A 23,728-nucleotide genomic window follows, 5' to 3' on the forward strand; every position below is an offset into this window, starting at 1 on the left:
AAACAAAATTACGTTGTTCAATATCCCCTGAAAAGAAACGATGGGGGGGTCGTCTTTTTTTATCAGTAACCAGTTTGAGAAACGTCTGTATACAAATGAAGTGCAGCACTGTTTCATTGCTGCAATCTGTGGGTATGTTTACACGTCACTGTGATGACGTAAAAAGCTGACATATGTGACTACTGCGTCCTGCATAGCTTAGCTTAATTAAAGACACGTGTAACATTGAGTTATATTATTATTATTATTATTATTATTATTATTATTATTATTATTATTAGTATAGTTATATATTACATGTTAGGATAATAAATCGCCTACTCCCTATCACTTAATCAACTGATTAAATGTCATATTTAAATTGGTCCCTCTAGTCTTTCTCTATAGAATGGTGCTTTTTAAAGTCATAAACTTCAAAGCTGTTTTAAAACACGTCAATCAGTACAGAATGTAGTAAAAGTCTCTCAAAAGAGGCAAACAAGGTGGACTGAAACTGTGATTGTAAAAACAAAAGTGATCATTTTCTCTAAACCAAAACAGGTTGTGTTTTTGTTTCCAGTCCTCGGGAGTCTTTTCCACAACTCCCATTTCTATATTATTTTTAAAGTGAGGGCAGAACACTAATACAAATATATAAATGTAACTCTTTGTTGTTAGGCCATAAAAAACAAGGATGTTTCTGTATCCAGTCCTAAAATGGCACTGCTACATATGTCACAACAATTAAAAGTTAAATTTACCAAATAATGATTGGTATTGTGTCCTAAATTTGTATCTTCATTCACATCAGGCCAATATTGTGTTCTACAGAACTCATCTTTTGTGTCCTAAAATTAGATGTGGACATATAATAAAAACGTTTCAGGAAACCTTTCAAACTGCATTGTTATTTTTATGTGATCCAGTATTTGTTTGCCACCATCACTTAGCATCTGGAAGACAATGCGTAATTCACTCCCTACCTTCCAGATATAGATATATAGAGATGTTATTGTCTAGGGGGCAGGAAGGAAGCTGTCTAAGCCAGCCAGTGGTGTTACATGCATTTGTCTTTTTAAAATAGATAAAGAATATTGAACTGCCTTAGACTTTGGCCATGTTATTGATAAAAGGGGATTGTCTCTCAACAAAAAGGCATTTGTTAAGTTGTTCCTTAGAAGAGTCAGACAACATTTTAGAGCTTAACGCTAACTCTCCAAGAACAGAACATGCAATACATGTACAACAACAAAAAATCATAAAATGTAAGGTTTGTATCAAGTCCGAATAGTATTTTTTGTTTTGAAAATGGAGTCTTACATTTTTCTGTCTAGTATGAGGTTTTTACTTGAGAAAATTAATGTACATTAGGGATAGGCAGTTCCAGTTCTCTAGGGCCAAAAGGATTGCTGGTTTTCATTCTACCTCAAGTCTTAATCACTTAACTGAAGTCATTATTAAGATAATTAGTCAAATCTCCTGTTTATTCCAGAGCTAATCAGCTGCTAATTAAAACCTACAAGTGTGCAGGATGTTCGCCTGGAGGCCTGGAATTGCCTTGTCCTGATGTTCATTTCAGTCTAATGTCATGATGCACAGTGTTTTGAACTGCCACCTCTCCACACTTACACTGTTTTTCTGTATCTGGTGCTGTTGTTTTGCTTGGTAATTTAAAAAAAATGAAAATAGGAAAGTGACATCTTTTATAATCCCAAACCTATAAATTCACTTTTTGTTTGTACAGTAATGATGTATTCTCAAGAAATACGAAACACAAACGTATAAATATAGTAACATGACAGTCAGAATTTACTCACAAAGACTTCACTGTTATTTAATTTGACTGAAACCTCACATTTTCGTTTATACTTAGAGTACTGTATTTGTAAAGCACAGGCAGTGGAGGGAAATGTGTATTGATCTGTAGCGCCCCCTGACGGACCACTCGCAGGCAGCCGCGGTGTTGGACAGCTCTGGGCTCCGCCCGGCGCCCTGGCCCTCATCAGTGCGCTCTGTGCTCGACAACATGGCGGCGCAGGTAGAGCTGTTTTGCCTGGATCCCTTTCCGTCTCACTACCATCCTCTACACGTGTTGCTGGCCAGGTGTCATTTCAACCGCGTATTTCCGAGTAGACATGACTCCCCCTGCGTGCTGCTGGCTGCTCGACGGCGACAGCCCCCTCCGAGGACTGACATTTTCATCTGCGCCCAGGTAACTGCAGAGGAAGACATCCCGGACGGCGGGGCTGTGGTGCGCAGCGACAGTGTTGTAAAAGTCTACACAAGCAGGCTTTTTCAGAGACATTACGGGTTTCAGGCCGGCGCGAAGGTTGCGCTGCGGTTAGTGGCGCCGCTAGGTCTCAGTAAAATAGTCATAGGGGCGAGAAGTAGGCAGAGTTTTAAATGGGCCACTTCTGACAAATTCTCCAATGGGCTTCTTATACTCGCCTCCTGTCAGAAACAAACCCTTTTGGCCAGGCAAGGGGACGTGTTGCTGGTTCCTTATCATCCCCTGTTTGGCGATGACATTGCCCAGGTCCACCAGCATCTCCTGGACCTGGTTGTCTTGGAGACCACGCCTGTCACGCAAGGCGTCATCAGCGTCAGCACCAGCGTGCTAGTGTCGGACTGCAGGGACCTGGCGCCCCCCCACAGCTCCTGGGAAGGGTCTGGCCATGCATACACCACCAGACTGTTCACATCCCTCTATGCGTCCGATTTTGCACACTATGCCAACAGTCTGAGCGGAGGCAGTTCTTTGCTGGACACCAAGAAAGTGGTGAATTCATCCTTTTCGGACTTTCTGCAAGCTTTAGAGTGCAAGGTTGATGTCCGGGTCGTGGACGTGTCCAGCCTCATTAAACAGGCGAGGATCAAACCCAAAGATGAGCGAGAGTCAGGCTTCGACATAGATGCGTGTGTGTTTGTGAGCAAACAGGCACTGCTGAAACTGGGGCTGTTCAACCACGAGTGGGTCATCGTGTCCGCCTTCAGCGCCACTTCGGACAAGATGAGGAACTCCACGAGGAACGAGCCCCTGCAGGGTCTCGGGAGGGCTGATGACAAAGTTGGCAGCAAGGATGCGGGGAAGAACAGGGGCGGCCACTTCGCTGCCATTGTTGTCGCCGATTTTGCCAAATCCCCTGAGCTGGAGCTGCAGGACAGTGCAGGATTGGTGTCGCCCTCTCTGTGGTTCAACCTGTCCGGTGGTGCCCAGGTGCCCATCAGCAGCAGGCCCGTTAAAATAAAGGTGAGGTGCCAACATTTCTCAGGTGCAATTGGTTTAAGAGGGCGGTTTTAATTGTGCATTGTTTGAAATTGAGCTTTTCCAAATGATGTCCTACAGAGGTGCTACGAGCGGCTCTCCCCAGAGGGAAGACGGCGCAAAGACAGCAAGTCCTGCACCGTGTCCCCACCCTACGCCACAGCACTGCACGTCGAACCTGTGATTTCACCAGACTACAGCGCCAGAGGGGTCTTTGACAGTGTTTTGTATGAACACTTTAGCTCACCCAGGTTAGTAAAACACTTGAGAGAGATGTGCATAGAGTTTTCAGCCTCAATCTGTTTGTACAGCGGATAAATCCAAGATTGGTGGGGGTAAAGTGAGTTTTGCCCCCTGGATGAGCACCCTGTAGAATCGTCAATGTCCTGCCAGGTGTAGTTGAGACTGTCACACAAGTTACATCCCCTGCTGTCTTCTGTTATTACAGGCTGGTGCAGCTGTGGGATGTGTTGTGCATTCCCACTGAGGGACACGCTGAGTTCCTCGAAAGTCACGCAGAAGGATTTACGAGGTAATGTCTCGCCCCTGTTTGAAAAAAAGCTAAGATTAAAGACACCAACAATATAATTGGCTGCTTGTGAGAATATCCATGCGAGAAATAACATGTACTCAGAAAGACAGCAGCATCAACTGAGATATGTGTTATTGTAGATGATAGTCACTTTATTTTTTCCTCCAATCTTTTTTTTTGTGTGTGTGTGAAGGTGGCCAGTCCTCTATTTCAAAGTGAAGAAAGTCTGTGGCGCCACTGTACAGAAAGGAGAAATTAACCCTCTGGGCTACCTGGCAGATACAGAGCACACGTCTCTGTACATGGTAAGACAGAAGTGCTCCTGTGTAGGCAGAGTCAAGTTTTCAGTTAAAATACACCATGACATCTTCACATCTTAATCGGTGATTGGAAAATAGTTTCAAAACCTGTGGGACTGTGGCCTCCCAGCACCAAGGTTGCCCATACTGGATTGTCTTTGTCTTAACAGCTGCCAGTGTGTTTCGGCTGTAATTTCAGTGCCGTTATTTTCCGTCCTCAGGCGGGATGCACTAACAGCTGCATCCCATCCTCCGGCCTGGCAGATGGGCCCTCGTTCTGGAGCTGCCTCTCTCCCCCTGGCCTGTCGCTCACCGTGGAGGTGCTCACCAGCATCATTCAGCCTTACGTCACGGAGGGGTCAGTACCCGTGGCTGCAGCTCAATGAACAGACACCTGCAGTGTTTTTATAATTATCTGTAGTTTTTCAAAAAAGCTAAAAACTTTTGAATGGACAAGTTAGGTTACTTTCCTGGTAATATTATATTTCAAATAAACTTTCCGGACCAATGCATTGAAGATGGAGACAATAGTGAGTTTTTTTCTCTATAAAATACCCCCCAACACAATACAAATAATAGGTTTTATAATGCTTCACTCTCTAGTTGGTCCATCCGCTCAGCTTCTCTGTCCTGTCTCTGCCCTTCAGCGCTATAATGCTGGCGAGCGCCTGCACTGTTTTGGTCCAGGGGCCGAGGGGCAGTGGAAAAGTCACCGTCATCCGAGCTGCGTGTAGGAGACTGAACCTGCACTTGCTCAAGGTACTTTTTTTTTCTTGTTTTTAAAACAAAATGGTAATAAAAGTAGTTATTGATGTGATTGCTTGTGCATTTTATTTGGAAAGATTATTAAATTGTGTTCAAACTGATGATCTTTGATCCAAGGTCAGATAGCAACCCCTTTCGACTTCCTTCCTAAACATAGTGTGCCGTGAACAAGTATCAGTGTTGGATAAGAGTTGGGGCTGTGTGTTTGTGCTGAAATTGCTATAAACCGATAGGGGGGCTCTTGCAGGTGGACTGTGTCTCTCTGTGTGGCGAAACGGCCGGCGCCACGGAGGCCAAGCTCCAGACTGCCATCTCCCGGGCCAAGCTGCACCGGCCCTGCATCCTGCTGCTGAGGAACGTCCAGCTGGTGTCCAGGGAGCGCGGCGGTCCCGGGGACGACCCCAGGGTGGTCTCTGCTCTCCAAAAGCTCATTGCGGACACGCCAGCCAGGTAACCGCCAGACCAGTTGCCCTGTACCCTCGCTGAGGTGAAGCGCGAGTGAGGTCAGGGGCAATTTATTAGCCATGCCACTTCAGTATTTTGTTTTACTGAGGTTGTTTGCCTTAATAACTCTTCTACCCTGTAGCATGAAAGCTGAAGTGTGTGGAAGAGTGAGGTAGTACCATGTGACTAATAAAAACAGGATTGCTCACTCCAAGGACATTCCAGCACAGTGTGATGCTAATTAGCAGGGTCTGCTGCCAGGAATCGAATCGAAAACAGACAACAGCGAATTACTCAGACATGCATTGTTACTCATGCCACAAGTGAGAATCTCAAAGTAGAAAATAGAGGTGGTATTAGCTATCCATTGTATTCCTCTTAAAATAAGCAACTTATTTTGCTTTTATTCATTATTCATCATCTGTTTTTAGGGTCTGGATAGCCACGGTCCTGCAAAAAAGTTGCCTAAAATTGTCAGAGTATATATATGAATTCAATAAATTCACTGGTCATAGTTGTGCAAATTATTAGTTCCATGAAGTCATTGAGATCTTATTTTTCTTTCATTTCACTGCTTATTCGCCTAAGAAAGAAGTAATAAAAACAACAACAACAACACAACAGCTCCTGATTTTGCCTTCCTGTGTTTGCAGCTGTTGCCAGGTGGTCGTGGTTGGCACCGTGTGCAGCCCGCATGAGCTGTCCCCCGATGTGATGGCAGCATTTGTCCACCAGGTGCCAGTGGAGAGCCCCACCGAGGAGCAGAGGAAAGCGATGCTGACCAGTCTGGCTGCGGGGCTGCCTCTGGGGAAAGATGTGAACCTAGGCAAGATCGCCAAGCAGACTGCGGTGAGGACTCTGCCCGAAGCTATCCCCCCTACCCACTTCAGAGGCCCGGGCACTGTTTTTTTCCCACTAAGCATTCAGAACTGCTGTATTTTGCTCCTCAAATTCAGTCTCTACACAGGCTTCCTGTCCAAGAGAAACTGAAGATGCCTTTTTGTTTTTCAGGGCTTTGTCCTTGGTGATCTTAATGCACTGCTGGCCCATGCTGGGAAAGCAGCCCACAGACGAATCCTGAAGACCTGGTAAGACATGTTTCTGGCTATTGCACGGACAAAAAGCACCTGCTGGACAGACTAGGATTTTATATTTTATATATCTCCCGACGCTGATCAGTGACTGTGACACCTCTGCCTGTCTTGTCAGATTTGTGACTCGGATCGTCTGGCTCACCTATTGAGTCAAATGTGATGCATCTGATTGTAATAATTGAATAATGCAATAATTATATTAAGGATAATAAGAGCTTTGGTAGGGGTCGATGCCCGAGCAGCACAAGATTAACATTGTGGCTTTTCTGTAGTTTCCCTGGTGGTATCAGTTTGGCAGAGGAGGAGGACCTGTGTGCCTCAGGAGTGTCCATCTTGGCAGAGGACTTCAGCGGCGCCCTGGACCAGCTGCACCAAGCGCATGCCAATGCCATAGGGGCCCCCAAGGTAGGCTGATCACACTGGAGAAGAGAGATGCTCAAACATTGATATGACTGTAAAGTTGGTCAGTCATTTCCTGCATAATTGTCCCTGTATAACTTGGATGGGTGTTTTCTCCTTTTTTAAGTTACTTTGTATAACTGAGATTACATCTAAAAACTCAGTTACCTTTATATATGATCTAGGGCCTAATTTTCCCAAGCTCCTCAAGTATTTAGTCATGATTTAAGGGCAGTAGAAATGTTTATTAGAGTTACTGAAACAAACTTCAGGATTAGCTTCCCACTCAAAATGGTTGCAAAAACTTCTGCAGATGTATCTTAATTTGACAAATTGCTACATTGAATGAACTGAATTCAAACTGCAGGTCTTATATCATTCCCCAGTGTGGGGCGCTCTAGGGATTCAGGACTCGAGCACAGTCAGTTGGAGGAACGTCTAGTGATTAAGAAACTGCTTTCCAATTTAAATCAATTGTTCTGTAAATCTGTGCTTTTTTTTGTACACTTTTGTTGATAAATGATGTGTTCCCACTAGAAAATTGAAACGTTAAAATGATTTATTTACACATCCTAAGAAATAATATTGAATAAGACATATTACCAATAAAAAGAAGCATGACGAAATAAATGCCCATTGCTGCTGCCGCTTAATCAACACCTCTGTTAATAGAATGACTAATTGAGATCATCAAAGGAATCTGGAGATTATTAATCAATTAATGGTTTAATGTAACAGACTGCATGACCATCTTGCACTGGGAGGAACATAGACATTGCGTGTGTTTCATTTCTTGTGGTCCAGCGGTACACTTTGCGTCCCGTCAATGCTCAGCCACCCACAGGAGAGCGAGCTGTGGGTGACCGCTGTCTGGTCTTTGTGCACTAGATCCCGTCGGTGAAGTGGCAGGACGTGGGTGGCCTCCAGCAGGTGAAGAAGGAGATCTTGGACACCATCCAGTTGCCCCTGGAGCATCCCGAGCTGCTATCTCTGGGCCTGAGGCGCTCTGGGCTGCTGCTGTACGGGCCGCCGGGCACTGGCAAAACCCTCCTGGCCAAAGCCGTGGCCACTGAATGCGCCATGACCTTTCTCAGGTACAGAGGCCCAATGGTCCCTCTCCCCCCACTGACCTCCAAAATGCCAGCCAACTCTCTTGCAATTTTAATGACAGAAAACCAGATATGGACTTGGAAACCTTGCTATATTTGCGATGTTTGTGGTATAACTATTAAAATCTCTCCTTTTGCTAGTGTTAAGGGACCAGAGCTGATCAACATGTACGTGGGACAAAGTGAGGAAAACGTTCGAGAGGGTGAGTTTGTGAAAGCACCAGTTGAGCTTGCTTTGCAGCACACAGGAATCGGGTCTGTATTCAGTTAAGACTAATCTTATTTTTTGTTAAAATAATGAGCCCATCTCTATTTATACTGTGAGAAAACAAAAGGTAGTTTTTATTTATCATAAAACAGAAATGTATCTGGCTTTCCTTTGTCAGTGTTTTCAAAAGCAAGGGCTGCTTCCCCCTGCATCATCTTCTTTGACGAGTTGGATTCCCTGGCTCCCAACAGAGGCCGGAGTGGAGACTCAGGAGGCGTCATGGACCGGTATGTGTCATTTGTATATTGTGAGTCACTGGCAGCCCTCGGAGAAACCAGAAAGAGCCTGGGAGTTTTTAGGAGGGCCTGGAAAACCTGGAATCTTGCTGCATTGACATCTAGCTGCTAGATTGTTTGGTGGCACAGGTTCTGGCAACCAACAAATCCGGCTCTTATTAATTGTCTGGGTTGATTGGCTGAGGTCTGTTCATTAGCTTGTTGGGGTGGGGCCCATTTAGCCAGTTTGGGCCTATGATTGTGTGCCACCTGTACTTGAAAAAGGAAGGATGTTGATGGATGTTAGAGAGGGTGGCAGGGAGTCTCTGATGTCAGGAATTAAAATCCAACACAAAGGATAGTAAATAGTGTGTAGTATTTTTTTTTTTTTTTTTTTGTGTTTTGCCTTGTTGCAAGAAGCTTGGTGTGAGAAAAGGGCCACTTAAGTGAAAACCTTAATTAATTTAATTAAGGACAAGCCTTATGTGATACTCATGATGTGTTTTTAGAGTGGTATCTCAGCTCCTCGCTGAGCTGGACGGGCTACACTCCTCAGGGGACGTGTTTGTGATCGGAGCAACCAACCGACCCGATCTACTCGACCAATCACTGCTCAGGCCTGGCAGGTAGGCACCCAGCATGAGTGGCCAATGAACTTGTTTTTCGTTGTGTTTTTTTCAGCATTACAATGTAACGATTCCAATGACTGAACGTTTTCAATATCTCAAATGACAGAACTGTAGTTCAGGTGAGACCACAGAATAACCCTCAGCTTTTATGATCATCAGCTATACTATTATTGTCCCAGACATGTGGGATTTAAGATTGTTCCTCATGATTTCTAATTCTGCAGCACTTTTGGTTCCTTTACATTTGACTGTCATGTGCAGGTTGTTTTTTCAATGATCTGTTTTAAACTACTGTTTTTCGTGTCCTCTGTCAGGTTTGATAAGCTGGTTTATGTGGGAATCAACGAAGATAAGGAGTCTCAGCTACAAGTCCTGAAGGCTATAACCAGAAAGTAAGTCTTCTCAATCAGAGACTCAGCTGCGCCAAAGCAACATGCCAACCTATTAAACCATGGACAGGGTCTTGCCAAAAGACTCTCCAGTTTTAAATCTATATATTGACTGAAATATATGACATAGATCATAGCGTTTGGTGTTACAGTAAACGGGTGATAACTTCATGGAAAGACGTTGTATTCCTTAAACTGAAAAATCGACTGTTTATGCATCATAACAGATTGTTTTTGGGTTACGCATGATTTTCTTGGAGAAATGAGAATCCCTTTGTGTTCCTCTGGACCTTGTAAAAGCTGTACAGGTTGAGACACTGTCAGAAAAAGACAGACAAAGAAGCCAGCATGCACGTATGTCATTTTCTCAGACCAAAACAATTCCATGTTACCACACAATACACCACAGGATATTTCCACTCTTTATTTTGCTAGCCTTTAGCAAAGGAGTAATTTTTTTAAAGAAAGAAAATAGTTACAGAAATTCCAGGTTACAGAATGTTTTCATTTCAGTCATTTTGGTTTTTAAGTCGTGACTCGATGCAAGTCGGGAGTCACAGAACGCAAGGCAGCTTGAAAATAAGATAATTTGTGCTACATTTCCAAACCCATAAAAATTAACTCGCAATACACTTGCCCTTTCTTACTCGTTCTCCTCTCTGTTTCTCTCTCTTCAAGTATATATTTTTGCTTTTCCTCTGCCCTCTTCTCTAGTCCTTGTTCTCATTGCTTCTGTCTTTTCTCTGGCCCATCTTTTTGCAATAGCCTTTGTAAATCCACATTCCTTCTCTTCTTCTGGAAGCTGTTGATCCCATCCCTCCGTTCTCTGCAAGTTCAGGCTGCTCTTTCTCCCTCCGTAGGAACGCTGCTTAGTAGGAAGTGTCGGTTAGGAGCCGGCGGTCATTCCACACACTGATGCCTTCTGTCTGTTATCGTCCGTGTGTCCCTCTACTCTCCAAGCCACAAAAAACACCCACGCCTATCTTTTTTCCCTGCCCATTTTTCTCTAGGTTCAAGGTGGATCTGAGTGTCAGTCTCTTGGACATCATTGAGCATTGCCCCCCCCAGCTGACGGGAGCAGACATGTATGCGCTTTGCTCGGATGCCATGACGTCGGCCATCAAAAGGAAGATTTGCAGGATTGATGAAGGTCTGGGATTTTTTATTTTATTATTATTATTTTTTTTACTTAAAACCCCTCTGCTTCACAGCAACATGAATAACATAACAAAAACTGTGGAGTTACGGAAACGGATTCTCCTAGCGAGGGAAGAACATCTCCTCTCTCACCAGGTTAATCCGTTTCAATCATTTCGAGACACAGAATTGCTCAGCTCTTGCAGCTGCATTTCTGTTGTAAGTGTCAGTCACAAAACTCACAGTCAGTGTCATTCGGTAGCCCTCCCAGCAAACAACATCCAAATAGACGAATAGCCATTTCATTGTAGTTCTACTTACAAGTGCAGATTTTAAAAAAAAATGAAGTACATTACATGCCAAAAAGAAACATTCACAAATGGTGCATAAAGCCAAAACCAATTTAATTTGGCAAAATCCAGTCTGTATTTTGCTAGCTTTGTGAGTTGCTTTCATTTCTTTTGCATCTAAACTTCAGACCAAAGTTTTTGTATTTTTTTCATTAGAAATCAAGCATAATGAGAGAGCAATTTCTGGGAATCAATAAAAGCAAATCAACTCAATCTAGGAGGCAACGTGGATCAAGATATAGTTTTATAATTGGATCATATGATATGTCTATATGCGAAGGACATAAGAATACAATTGAATCTAACAGCATAATCGCAAGCATTAGCCTAATGGGCAGAGATGCATTCAGATCCAGAAGGTTGTTTTATTGATTCTGGACACTGGAAAGCTGCATAGGTTGAAACCAAAGGCAAGGAACCTTTTTAATGCAATGAACACGTTTTGAACAGATTTCAGTTTAAAATGGTACTTGTTTGCATGAAACACGTGAAAGGGGAGATTGTGAAAGGGACAGTTACTATGGAAAACATAAAGGGTTCCCCCACCTCAAATCCCACTCTGGGTTGAAGACTGGTTGAAATTTAGTTTAAGGTTTATTAAACCAAACCCACAGCCAATTCCTGACCATGCTTTTCTGTACTTAAACATCATTTTGTAGCACTTGCTGGCTGGTGATTCATTGACTCCCATTACAAACCTGTCCTCTCTAATGCTGGAACGCCTCTCCCATATCCCCTCTTCACCCTCTCTATTTACCGTAAATCCTTTCACAGACACAGTCTTGTATAATCTGTCAGTCTGTCGCCAAAAATGTTGAGTCCCACAAAGACCATTTATGCTGCTTCTCCAGTTCAATGTTTTTTGGAGGCTACTAGGTTGGAAATCCTCAGTCAACTCAACTCACAGCTATGATGTTTACATAGAAGAAAGGTCGGCTGTGATGCCATGAGTTGTCAATGCAAACAGTTGAGGTGGAGCTTTCTAGCAAGGAATGTGGAGCTCACAAGGTGCCTGCTAAGACACAGGGGGCTGTTGGACAACAAGGAGAGGGGATCCTGGCCAACTGAATTCCATACATCTCCTCTAGAACTTGTTTATTTTCGTGCCACCCCCCCAGGGCAGCCTGTTCACAGTGGACTTTGACACTTGATTCAAACCAGTGTTGTCTAGACTTTTATTAAGCTAACAAATAACAGCATTCCAGGTGATTAAAATGACCACTTCGCCTGCTGAAGATGCAAAGAAAAGTTAGAACATGCTGGTCCTGTTATCTCTTATGAAACCACGTAGATTTAAATAGCAAGTAGCAACTGTCAATCGTTGTCCTGTTGCAGTTTTAGAGACAGTCAAATTCAGACACATCAGACAAGGTAGAGAACTGAAGTATAGCTTTTAAAGGTCTTCCCAAATTGTGTTGCTTTAGTGTGAAATTTACTTCACTTCTAACTCCAAATAAAGGTCAACTAGTGGAGGAGGGGGAGTTTTCCTTTCATTATTGAATAGGTATACTTTTAGTTCGTCAGTTTTCAGGGGTAATAATAGATACAAGTTTGAAGCACACTATCTGAATGCATATCAGTTATTACATGTCTTAAGTAAGTGTTTTGTTTGGCATTGGTTGCTTTCTGTCTACGTAGAGAACTATAACAGGGTAATAAAGATCAGCTCTAGCAAATGGCACAGACACAACGTAGAATTCATGAAGCAGCTTTTAGCTCACAATCAGCGGAGTTATCTTACTGCTTGTGTGTATTTCTCCTCCTCTACCCAGGTCTGGACACAGAAAATTCTGAGCTTGTTCTGACACAGGAGGATTTCCAACACGCGCTAGAGAAACTATATCCATCTGTATCCGATCAGGAGCTGCTGAAGTACAAACTCATCCAACAGAAATTCACAGCAAAGTAACAGCACCCAGGTCGGCCCAAGATTTCTTTAATGACATCCCTTTTCAAAGCTGGCCTTCCGCAGGCCAATCCACATACTCCTGCACTACATTCACAAAACGCAGAACTACTCCTGAAGCTTACTCCTTTTTTGTTTTCTATTTTTTTGTTTACCTTTTGGTTTTAGCGGGAACAGAAAGGGAAAAACAGAATCACAGAGCTCAGTTTTCAAGGTCCGCTACACCTGCTAGAAGTTCATCCTTCAAATCACAAGCACTTTTTACTTCATAGGGAAAAAAAGAATGTTACTACTTGTAATAATATTTATTATAAACATTGAGCTTCTCGATGTTTGCTACTGTTCTCCATGCCCCAGATTAGCATTAGCAAAAATAACATACTCCATAAAAAAAACACCAAATAAACCCTTAAATCTGTCATTACATTTTCACCAGAGATATATAAACATGTCGTAACATTAACAGCAGCTTAGACACACTGGCCTATTTGTAATAGCTATTTTATTTAATTTTTTTAACAAACTGCTGTAAAACAAATCACTCACTTTTTAGAAGAAAATATGTATTTGTCTTACATGATTAATGGTAAATTCAGCCAGTCGCAATGCTGTAGTTTGTTAGTCACATATTCTATGCAATTATTTAATAAAATAAAATATGAATGTAGCATTTAAAAGAAAATAATAATACTAATATATATATATAAATATATTAATGTACGTATGGTAAAATTTCAAAGCTGCTTACAAACCCAATGACTTGGGCACAATTTAAAATGAATAAAAATACAAGTTATCTCACTGAAACGGAGAGGGCGGAGCCTCAACCTGATTGGTTATGATAAGACAGACAGACTGTCCCCATTTGTTGGGTTAGTAGGGACGGTCATCCAGTTAGCTTGTGTTCAGTAGACAGATTTGCAATGCGTTAGTGTGAGATAACTGGACTCAAAATAACGTCAATAGGGAGCAACCCTCTGTATATATAGGATGCTTTGTGTTGTGTTCTTTTTTTTTACTCTACCTGGCTTTATACTAGTTTTGAGCCAACTACTACTTTACTGACCTCAAAGCTGAAATAGTTCGCAAACACAAACTGGAAGGGGTACAGGCTGCTGGCGATTTTGATAGAGTCTGTAATGCAGTCGCCTTTTGCCTCTATGGGATTTCTTCCTGTTTAACAGATGTATCTTTAGATGCAGTGTTTCCTTCAAAGCAAGGCCACATCCACTGTGCACTTAAACTCAGAATGGGCAATCTTCATTACAGGGACAGAAAAAAATACTTAAGTTCCTTGCAAATCAAGATGTGTCTTCTGTGGATGTTAGAAACTAATCATTTCAGTTCTAAAAGCAGATCAAGTGATGTGATTATTCAATATTATCCAATCAGTAAGTGTAAAAACATAACTTTTGGAGATTCCCTCTGCTTTTGGTACATCTTTTTCTTCCATACTCTTGTTATGTTCATCTTGATGGTAAAACACTAAATAACATTAGTTAGAAATCAGAGTAGAGTAGAAATCAGGAGAGCATTTGTGGGCAGCTGGGAGTGCCAGTCTAGTGCACTAGTCCTGTTGCTAACAGGCTATGATAGTACCCAGCACAAACCTGGTAGCATCTTGCTCTTTCTTGAGACACAATTTCTCTGAACAGTGTTAACATACATTCCTATTCCAGAAAATAAATAACAATAAATAGCAGATTACAGGGAAATCATTTTATATTACTGTTGGAACTAAATGTAAATAATTTACAAACACCCCAATTTGTAATATAATGAACCATAATAAATATATATTTAAGAAATGTACACATCACTGTATATGAAGTGGCTGATAACGGAGTTGTATGAATTCTTGTGGTCGATTATTATTATTATTTTTTTTAAATAAACATTACATTCTCCTGTGTTTTGTTAGTTCGTCGATTCAGATTCCATTGAAAAACTAGTTCCTCTGCAGTGGCTCGGACTTCCGTTTGCAACCCAGCATCTCCTCCTCTCTGCATCGTGAACTCAGGTGAAATGAGGCATTCGAATGGAGGTGCTGAAAGACAAAAGAAGGGCTCTGAATAATTTTTTCCCACAGTTCATATCTTTCCAAAGGAGGGGGTACCCCGTAGGGAACAAATGTATGTTTCTAGAAATGTGCCTCTTTTTTATATACCACAATAGGCCCCTTTTTGGCCCCATTTCAAATATATATGGGATATATTTTAGTCTATAATCCATATACTAATTGCATATGTTGAACATCTATTTTGGAAATTAACCTCCTATATAGGGATTACACACTAAAATACATTTACAATATACAAAAAGGCGATAATTGTATCATGTGAAAACTATAAGGATCACATATTTCTACTATGTATTAGAAAATGTATTATATACTCAGCAAAAAAAGAAACGTCCTCTCACTGCTTTTATTTTCAGCAAACTTAATGTGTAAATATTTGTATGAACATAAAAAGATTCAACAACTAAGACATAAACTGAACAAGTTTCACAGACATGTGACTAACAGAAATGGAATAATGTGTCCCTGAACAAAGCGGGGGTCAAAATCAAAAGTAACAGCCAGTATCTGGTGTGGCCACCAGCTGCATTAAGTACTGCAGTGCATCTCCTCCTCATGGACGGCACCAGATTTGCCAGAGATGTTACCCCACTCTTCCACCAAAGCACTTGCACCCTCCGATCCAACAGGTCCCAGACGTGCTCAATGGGATTGAGATCGGGGCTCTTCGCTGGCCATGGAAGAACACTAACATTCCTGTCTTGCAGGAAATCACGTCCAGCGAAGGTGGGTTTGTGCCCATAGGCGACGTTGTTGCAGGTGATGTCTGGTAAGGACCTGCCTTACAACAGGCCTACAAGCCCTCAGTCCAGCCTCTCGCAGCCTATTGCGGACAGTCTGAGCACTGATGGAGGGATTGTGTGTCCCTGGTGTAACTGCTGCCATCCTGTACCTGTCCCGCAGGTGTGATATTGGGATGTACCGATCCTGTGCAGGTGTTGTTACACATGGTCTGCCACTGCAAGGACGATCAGCTGTCTTTCCTGTCTCCCTGTAGCGCTGCTGGCACGTTCATGCAGGTGAGCAGGGACCCTGGGCATCTTTCTTTTGGTGTTTTTCAGTGTTTTTGTAACTGTGATCTTAATTGCCTACCGTCTGTAAGCTGTTAGTATCTTAACGACCGTTCCACAGGTGCATGTTAATTAATTGTTTATGGTTCATTGAACAAGCATGGAAAACATTGTTTAAACCCTTTACAATAAAGATCTGTAAAGTTATTTGGATTTTTACAAAATTATCTTTAAAATACAGTGTTCTGAAAAAGGGATGTTTCTTTTTTTGCTGAGTATATTTCCTACCACTTTCAAGGAAATGATAGATTACAAACCTAAATTGGGCAGTGGGAACTTTGCTAACACTGACAAATGCAGTGTGTAGTATGAGACAACCTGTAAGATTAGAGAGAGTGGGTACCTGTTTGTCCCGGGTCTGGGACTCAAAGCGAGCGAGTGACCTTTACCATTGTACTCAATGCACAGCCAATTGTTCTGGTCAAAGCAGGGAGCACCGTCATTAAATTATCACTTCTAAAGTTCACCCACACCATTTGTACACACGCATTGCACACACTTGGGAAAATTATGGTGTTACCTGCAAAGCTTGCTAATATCCTGCTAAGAGAAAAAGTACAGTTAACATTAAATATTGTTCAGTTTCAGATGCAGTTACAGAGGAATGTATTGACACCCTTCGGTGGGAGCAAAGTTCTGCAGTTCCTTGAGTTACGTAACTCTTTCATTAAGCTATTCTTATTTTTATAATATTAATATCTTAATATCTGTTTCAGGGTTCGTTGAATGCTGATTCAGCCCAGTGAAAACAGATGTAGGGGTTGAACTTTAGACTCCATTTATTTTCTCTTGGAGTTTGATGCCGTTTTCTGTGTCTCAGTCTTATGTTTACAGTCATTTTATTTACCGCTTACGTGGCCTTTGCAACTTTTGTGCGTTTCATCCTTTTCCTCCTCATCAGGGTGACCTGGGGCCTTTTCAACCCAGCGATCAGCAACAGGAGTCTAGGCCGGGACTTGGTGAGCCAGCTTCTCAGTAGCGTCCCTTTGGGAAACCTGCAGGAGGAGGTGACAGAGGAAAATTACTAACAATGCACACCGGCCTTTCACAAAGCTATGTCTGAGTGTAAATACAGTTTCTCAACTGTGCATCACAAGGAGAAGCAAAAAACAAAACAAAACAGAAATTTGGCAGTGGGAGGCAACAATATAATTAAGCTCTATTTCTGGTGTCACTTCACTTATTTTTAAGATGTATGAAATTAATCTGTCTTCCTCATGACTAGAGCTTGGAACACCAGTCTTTAACTGGAACCCGGATCTCAGTGCGAAATGCTGCTGCTTGTTTTCTCACTTTTAACCCCATAAAGAGATGCTATCCGTTATAGGGCTGGTTTCACAGACCCCAATTAGCTCTCGTCTTGGACATTCCAATGTTATTTGAGGTTGAGTAGTCCAAGACTAGTGCTAATCAATGTTTGAAACCAGCCAAAGGACTCTTAAAGAAAATACGATTTCCTAAGAAAGGCTGGTATTGAGAACAGAAAAGGGTCTGCTGCCCATCACAATCTTAAAGGCAATGCTTCATAGCTGTAGTGCAAAAGCCTCTGACGTAAAGGAAGTTTGGCCCAAGTCTTGAAACACTGCTGGTAGAAAGAATGGCTTAATTTAGGTTTGTATTTATTTTGAATATTAATCACAAAGCCAAGTAAAGGCCCACTTTATGAGTTTCCATGTCATTGATTCTCATGGTTCCCGATCTGGTCTGTAAAATTCTAGCACTAATTCTGATTCAAAGGGTGGAGGATCCAATACCAATTTTCCTAAAGACTCAATTCAAAATATCAACATATATCTCTAGTACTCTTCAGAACATCTGCTTTGAAAACATCTGTGGAAGGAGGTGGGCCACCATGGATAGAGATTGCAGTGCAATTACACTACATCTCACTGTTGATCTGGTTCAACCAAAACTACAAGTGTGGTCTTCTCTCATCACTAAAGTTAAATAAATCCCTCAACACTAATATGAAAAGATTTGTAGTCTGCTTTTAAGTTTGAGAGGGCTTCAATTGAGCAATTACCAAGGCCTCAAGTATAAATCTTAACCTACTTACATAGCCTATGTATCTGCAAAGATGATTCAGAAGGTCTTTATTTGAACTACACATATAAGATGGATGTGTCCTTCTTAAGACCAAGCTGTGCTGCTCAATCACACTCCACTATGCTCAGCATAACCTCAGGTGAGGAAAAAACAAAACCCTGCACATCTGGTTGTTTTGTCCATGCAAGCAGATTTAATCTACAGATTTTCAACCACTCCTGCAAACACAAGTCACAGGTGGAAACGGAAATGCAGAACCTAAACTTTTTTTAATCAAAAGATGCTGTTTATTCAACACCTCAGCAAACATGGAGAATTATATATTGCCATATCTTCTATAACTTGTCTACTAGGCTTCTGGTCAACTTTGCTGTGTGGGTCTACTGACCACTGTAATTAAGGCCTGTTGTAATGTTCCTGCTACCCTCCACAAGGAGAAAATGCCTTAGGCTGTATCTAATATGCTTTTTTCCTTGAGTGCAATATAAATATATATATAATTTGTATGTGGCAGGTTGTTTGAGTAAACACAGCAAAGTAACTTTAATCTTAAACTTTTAAAAGCACAATGGTGGCCTTTCTATATACATTACTACAGAGGCTTGAAATGAATATGAATTAAAATGAATAAGTAAATAATTTTTTTTTACTGATCCTTGCATGATTTATGACATTTAGAAAAGGAATTGTTAATTGACATTTTGAATTATAACCCTCAATTCAGATCCCTTTTTTTTGCTCATGGATCAGTAATGAGCAATCAGACTACTTCTCTTTTAACTGCACTAAAAAATCTATGGTAAGTGGCAGGTGGGAGCTCAGCTCTGGCAACAGCTGACTGGTATCACCTGGGATCTGCTCGACTGATCTCACCTCCCCTATAGTAGAGCCAGACAACCCCAGGTGACCCTGTACCAGTATAATAAAGTTATTTCCTGTTGTCCCTAGCCCACATCAACAGCATTGGCATCTATATATGCTAGATGCCATTTAACAAGCAAACAGTAACCCTTCTAACAAATATGAAAGACTCGCAAGCACAGCTTGCCAGCCACAGGTTATATTTCATATGGGCCTCTGTTACAATCCAGTCCATAACTATAAAATTAAATAAGTTACCAATCACTCTGTCTTTTACAAGTATTTTTCTCTTTACAGACATGTGGAAATGATCATAACTCACCTCCTTTAATGAAGACAAAGGGAGTTTGTAGGGAGTTAACCAACATCTGTAATTTTTTATCTTAACCTAATCTTTATTATTATTGTCTGGAACCCTTTACAATAGTGCAGACTCCTGAACTTCAATCCCGGGTGGGGGATACTGCTGTTTTACCCTTAAGCAAGATACACACACTGTAGGCAAGGATCTCACCATTGTCTTGGATTATGCAAATAGTTAATAATTTCCTAATTGTTTCATCTGGAAATACTTGTGTTTTTGCAGTCCAATTTGCTGAACTGTAGCGTGCAACTTTTATCTTCTATCTGAATTTGCAGCTGCATTTTCATTATAGTCATTTCTGCCATGTGGCATCGTACACTACCAAACAATGCTTATGACGAGCCGTATTCTTTCCAACGATACTGTGTTTTCAATTTTTGTTCATTCTTGATATTGTTTTGTTTGTTGTTAAAACAAACTCATTCAAACCTAACAGCACTGTGTAGGCCAAAGTAATTCAGCTAGTGATGCTGCAGCCCACTTTCCCCCAAAATTCTTCTTGCCAAACTAACCAGCTAGCCTCCTGAACAGCGACACCTCCAGACCCTAGATGTACACGTCCAGCTATAGTACAGTATGGCCTGCTGGTCTGGGGCCTGTGCTTTGTTTCTGTTTTTTTTTTATATACATCCATTGCCCTGAATCCCTCGGAGTTCTGAGTGCTGAGTCCGTTGGAAAATATAAAACCTTTAATTGTTTGACTTTTGCTGGTTGAGCACAGTCTAACTGACCAGAGAGAAATCTAGCAATGTTTAGATCCGTAGAAGCCATTGTGTTTGGATGTCGATGTTAAATATATTGAACACACCATTGTTTCTTTGCTGTGGGTTTTTTCTTTGTTTGTTTGTGGCGGGTTTTCTCCAAAGATACTCCAGCCCAAAGCATAAGGAGTGTTTCAGGCCAGTTTTGTCTTGTTGTTTGGTTCTCAAGACTTTTATGAAGGAAAGTATATTCTGTTCTAACACATCCCATTTTATCCTGGTAGTAGGTGGAATATTGCCTATATCAGACCCTCCAAGCCAGTGGAGAACTAAAAACAGCAATCTTCCCTGCTGATTTCAGTCCACGAGACAATTCCACTGCCTTCTCTGGCTTGCAAAGTATCTGACATCCTTGCATGACCTCTTGTGACACCCCACACCGTAAACTTTTGATTTCCTTCTCCAACAGACATCCTCTTCTATGAGTTCATATCCCAGCCCAGAGGCAAGGAATATCCTCAAACAGCAATAACCTAAGGTGGACAAAACCTCTTGCTTCTTCAGGAAATCCCTGCTGTCAGCTGTCGAATCCACAAGATAAATTATGTTTTTATATACCAGTGGAAATCCAAATTTACTAGTATCTACTGCTACACAGTTTAATTTCTCCTTAAACAGAACACGTAGAATAGAAAATTGCTCCTTTTCTTTAGGTTTTGGGAAGAAGGAAAAAAGATGGTTGTCTAGTTTTTATACATCTTTGAGACTTATTTCAACCCTTTTGAAATATGTTTAACGTCTTATTTGATAAGCTACAGTGAGGGAAAAAAGTATTTGATCCCCTGCTGATTTTGTACGTTTGCCCACTGACAAAGAAATGATCAGTCTATAATTTTAATGGTAGGTGTATTTTAACAGTGAGAGACAGAATAACAACAAAAAAATCCAGAAAAACGCATTTCAAAAAATGTATACATTGATTTGCATGTTAATGAGGGAAATAAGTATTTGATCCCCTATCAATCAGCAAGATTTCTGGCTCCCAGGTGTCTTTTATACAGGTAACGAGCTGAGATTAGGAGCACTCTCTTAGAGGGAGTGCTCCTAATCTCAGCTCGTTACCTATATAAAAGACACCTGTCCACAGAAGCAATCAATCAATCAGATTCCAAACTCTCTACCATGGCCAAGACCAAAGAGCTGTCCAAGGATGTCAGGGACAAGATTGTAGACCTACACATGGCTGGAATGGGCTACAAGACCATCACCAAACAGCTTGGTGAGAAGGTGACAACAGTTGGTGCGATTATTCGCAAATGGAAGAAACACAAAATAACTGTCAGTCTCCCTCGGTCTGGGGCTCCATGCAAGATCTCACCTCATGGACGTGGAGAACAGTGAGGAATCAGCCCAGAACTACATGGGAGGATCTTGTTAATGATCTCAAGGCAGCTGGGACCATAGTCACCAAGAAAACAAATGGTAACACACTACGCCGTGAAGGACTGAAATCCTGCAGCGCCCGCAAGGTCCCCCTGCTCAAGAAAGCACATGTACAGGCATGTCTGAAGTTTGCCAATGAACATCTGAATGATTCAGAGTAGAACTGGGTGAAAGTGTTGTGGTCAGATGAGACCAAAATCGAGCTCTTTGGCATCAACTCAACTCGCCGTGTTTGGAGGAGGAGGAATGACCCCAAGAACACCATCCCCACCGTCAAACATGGAGGTGGAAACATTATGCTTTGGGGGTGTTTTTCTGCTAAGGGGACTGGACAACTGCACCACATCAAAGGGACGATGGACGGGGCCATGTACCGTCAAATCTTGGGTGAGAACCTCCTTCCCTCAGTCGGGGCATTGAAAATGGGTCGTGGATGGGTATTACAGCATGACAATAACCCAAAACACACAGCCAAGGCAACAAAGGAGTGGCTCAAGAAGAAGCACGTTAAGGTCCTGGAGTGACCTAGCCAGTCTCCAGACCTTAATCCCATAGAAAATCTGTGGAGGGAGCTGAAGGTTCGAGTTGCCAAACGTCAGCCTTAAAACCTTAATGACTTGGAGAGGATCTGCAAAGAGGAGTGGGACAAAATCCCTCCTGAGATGTGTGCAAACCTGGTGGCCAACTACAAGAAACATCTGACCTCTGTGATTGCCAACAAGGGTTTTGCCACCAAGAACTAAGTCGAAGGGGTCAAATACTTATTTCCCTCATTAACATGCAAATCAATTTATAACTTTTTTGAAATGCGTTTTTCTGGATTTTGTTGTTGTTATTCTGTCTCTCACTGTTAAAATACACCTACCATTAAAATTATAGACTGATCATTTCTTTGTCAGTGGGCAAACGTACAAAATCAGCAGGGGATCAAATACTTTTTTCCCACACTGTATCTTCCCTTGACAAATGCACAGCTAATCCCCACTAATAAAAGTTACAGGAGGTGGGCATTTTCCAGCCGTCAGCCTCTTTCTGACCTTTGACATCAGCTGCAGCAGCTGACCAATTGCAGGAATCCATTGAACTGGTAGCAAGTTACCTGGGGATTCTTTATATAAATGTTCATCTTTATTACCATCATTATTATTATACATTTTTCTTATAGAAACATAACCCTATCAGTTATTCACATATTCTGAATCACATTCTGCTAGAACATCTATCGAATGCACATTTAAGAAGAGCAATGCAATTGTCCCCCAGTTCTCCCCCTGGTGTGTCAGAATATTGTTTAGCCACTACTTAAATCCAGCCTTCAAATATTTGCATATCCAAGGCACTAGCATTTTAAAACATTGGCACAGTTCAGTGTTATCAGACTACAAAATAAGCTCTGAAAATGCTGAGACCTTTTTTTTTTAAATGCGTGCAGTAAACATACAAAATAGCCACATCTGTGGATAAAACAGCAACTGCATGTTAGACTTCAAATTCAGATTAATGAATTCCAATAATGGCTTTTCCCCCCAGAAGATTTATTTTGTAGTAGATTATAACAATAAATTAGAGTTCCCTATTCTGCTTTGCATGCTCTAGCTCTAGCTCTAGTGGTTGTAAACTCCCCACACACACCCCCACCACAAACCATCACCCAACAATATTAAAAAACTTACATATCGGAACCTCATAAATCTGGAAGGATATGAAACTGAAAGTTGTTCTTACCAATTGACCCCACACATTTGTTAGGTTATACCCCCGGCGTCCCTGCAAAGGTACATATATGATCCAGATGGAGTTTCTGCTCTCACACTAGAAGGTTCAGCCAGGATGCAAAAACAAATCTACTAAATAATGGGAGGCCATGAACTCTGAGGGGAGGAGGGGGTAGAGGGTGAGAGAGATGTGGTGTGGGGGGGTTAGGGGGTGGGTTAAAATGCAGGGTCCACTCAGCAGTTCTCTCTGCAAATGTGAATGTCCCATCCTGGGGCCCTGACCAATCGGGGCAGAGAGATGCCCAGTTGCCATGACATCTGACACATTTACCCACCAAAAAAAACCTTTTACCTTTTTTATTTTTTACTGTGTGTGTGTGTGTGTGTGAGAGAGTGTTTACAATAATACAGATCTGCACCAGGGAAGGACAAACCTAGTTGTCAAATGAAAAAAAACAGGGTAGAAAAGGTAAAACTACCAAATATTCTGCACAGTGGGAAGTTGAATTGCATTTTACAAGTAACCCACAGAGAAAGCTAGAAAGGGTTGATTAAAAGATGGCCACCATTGTGCCAAGCCGAATGAGAAACCCGAAGTTTAAAGTGAAAGTAAGAATTATTTGACTTATTTGGTTCCTTTCTGGTGTGATTGCTTTCAGAAGACCTGG

General features: G+C 41.7%; 1 protein-coding gene and 1 long non-coding RNA gene across 2 annotated transcripts; one reads left to right on the top strand and one right to left on the bottom strand.

Annotated features, from left to right (window-relative positions):
• The first annotated feature begins 1,985 nt into the window (after window positions 1-1,985).
• pex6 (peroxisomal biogenesis factor 6) lies at window positions 1,986-14,692 on the top strand. Its single transcript, XM_066696747.1, has 17 exons — window positions 1,986-3,229; window positions 3,326-3,495; window positions 3,693-3,776; window positions 3,970-4,081; window positions 4,297-4,433; window positions 4,723-4,834; window positions 5,088-5,290; window positions 5,938-6,133; window positions 6,296-6,372; window positions 6,651-6,783; window positions 7,666-7,871; window positions 8,028-8,089; window positions 8,273-8,381; window positions 8,879-8,995; window positions 9,313-9,390; window positions 10,398-10,537; window positions 12,647-14,692. The coding sequence occupies exons 1-17, from the start codon at window positions 2,006-2,008 to the stop codon at window positions 12,781-12,783; spliced, it is 3,297 nt and encodes a 1,098-aa protein (XP_066552844.1). The 5' UTR covers window positions 1,986-2,005; the 3' UTR covers window positions 12,784-14,692.
• On the bottom strand, window positions 13,786-23,179 carry LOC136718943 (uncharacterized). Its single transcript, XR_010805335.1, has 3 exons — window positions 23,071-23,179; window positions 16,778-16,925; window positions 13,786-14,827 (listed from the first exon to the last, which is right to left on the bottom strand). It is a non-coding gene; the product is annotated as an uncharacterized LOC136718943 (long non-coding RNA).
• Between the last annotated feature and the right edge of the window lie 549 nt (window positions 23,180-23,728).

The sequence above is a fragment of the Amia ocellicauda genome, chromosome 23, assembly GCF_036373705.1.
Source record: "Amia ocellicauda isolate fAmiCal2 chromosome 23, fAmiCal2.hap1, whole genome shotgun sequence".
Classification (NCBI taxonomy): Eukaryota; Metazoa; Chordata; class Actinopteri; order Amiiformes; family Amiidae; genus Amia; species Amia ocellicauda.

Bases quoted from the DNA above. Each gene is read 5' to 3' on its own strand.
- pex6 (XM_066696747.1), top strand. From the start codon at position 2,006: ATGGCGGCGCAGGTAGAGCTGTTTTGCCTGGATCCCTTTCCGTCTCAC. The intron at 4,434-4,722 runs GTCAGTACCCGT...TCTGCCCTTCAG, and splicing joins CAGCCTTACGTCACGGAGGG to CGCTATAATGCTGGCGAGCG. The intron at 8,382-8,878 runs GTATGTGTCATT...ATGTGTTTTTAG, and splicing joins TCAGGAGGCGTCATGGACCG to AGTGGTATCTCAGCTCCTCG.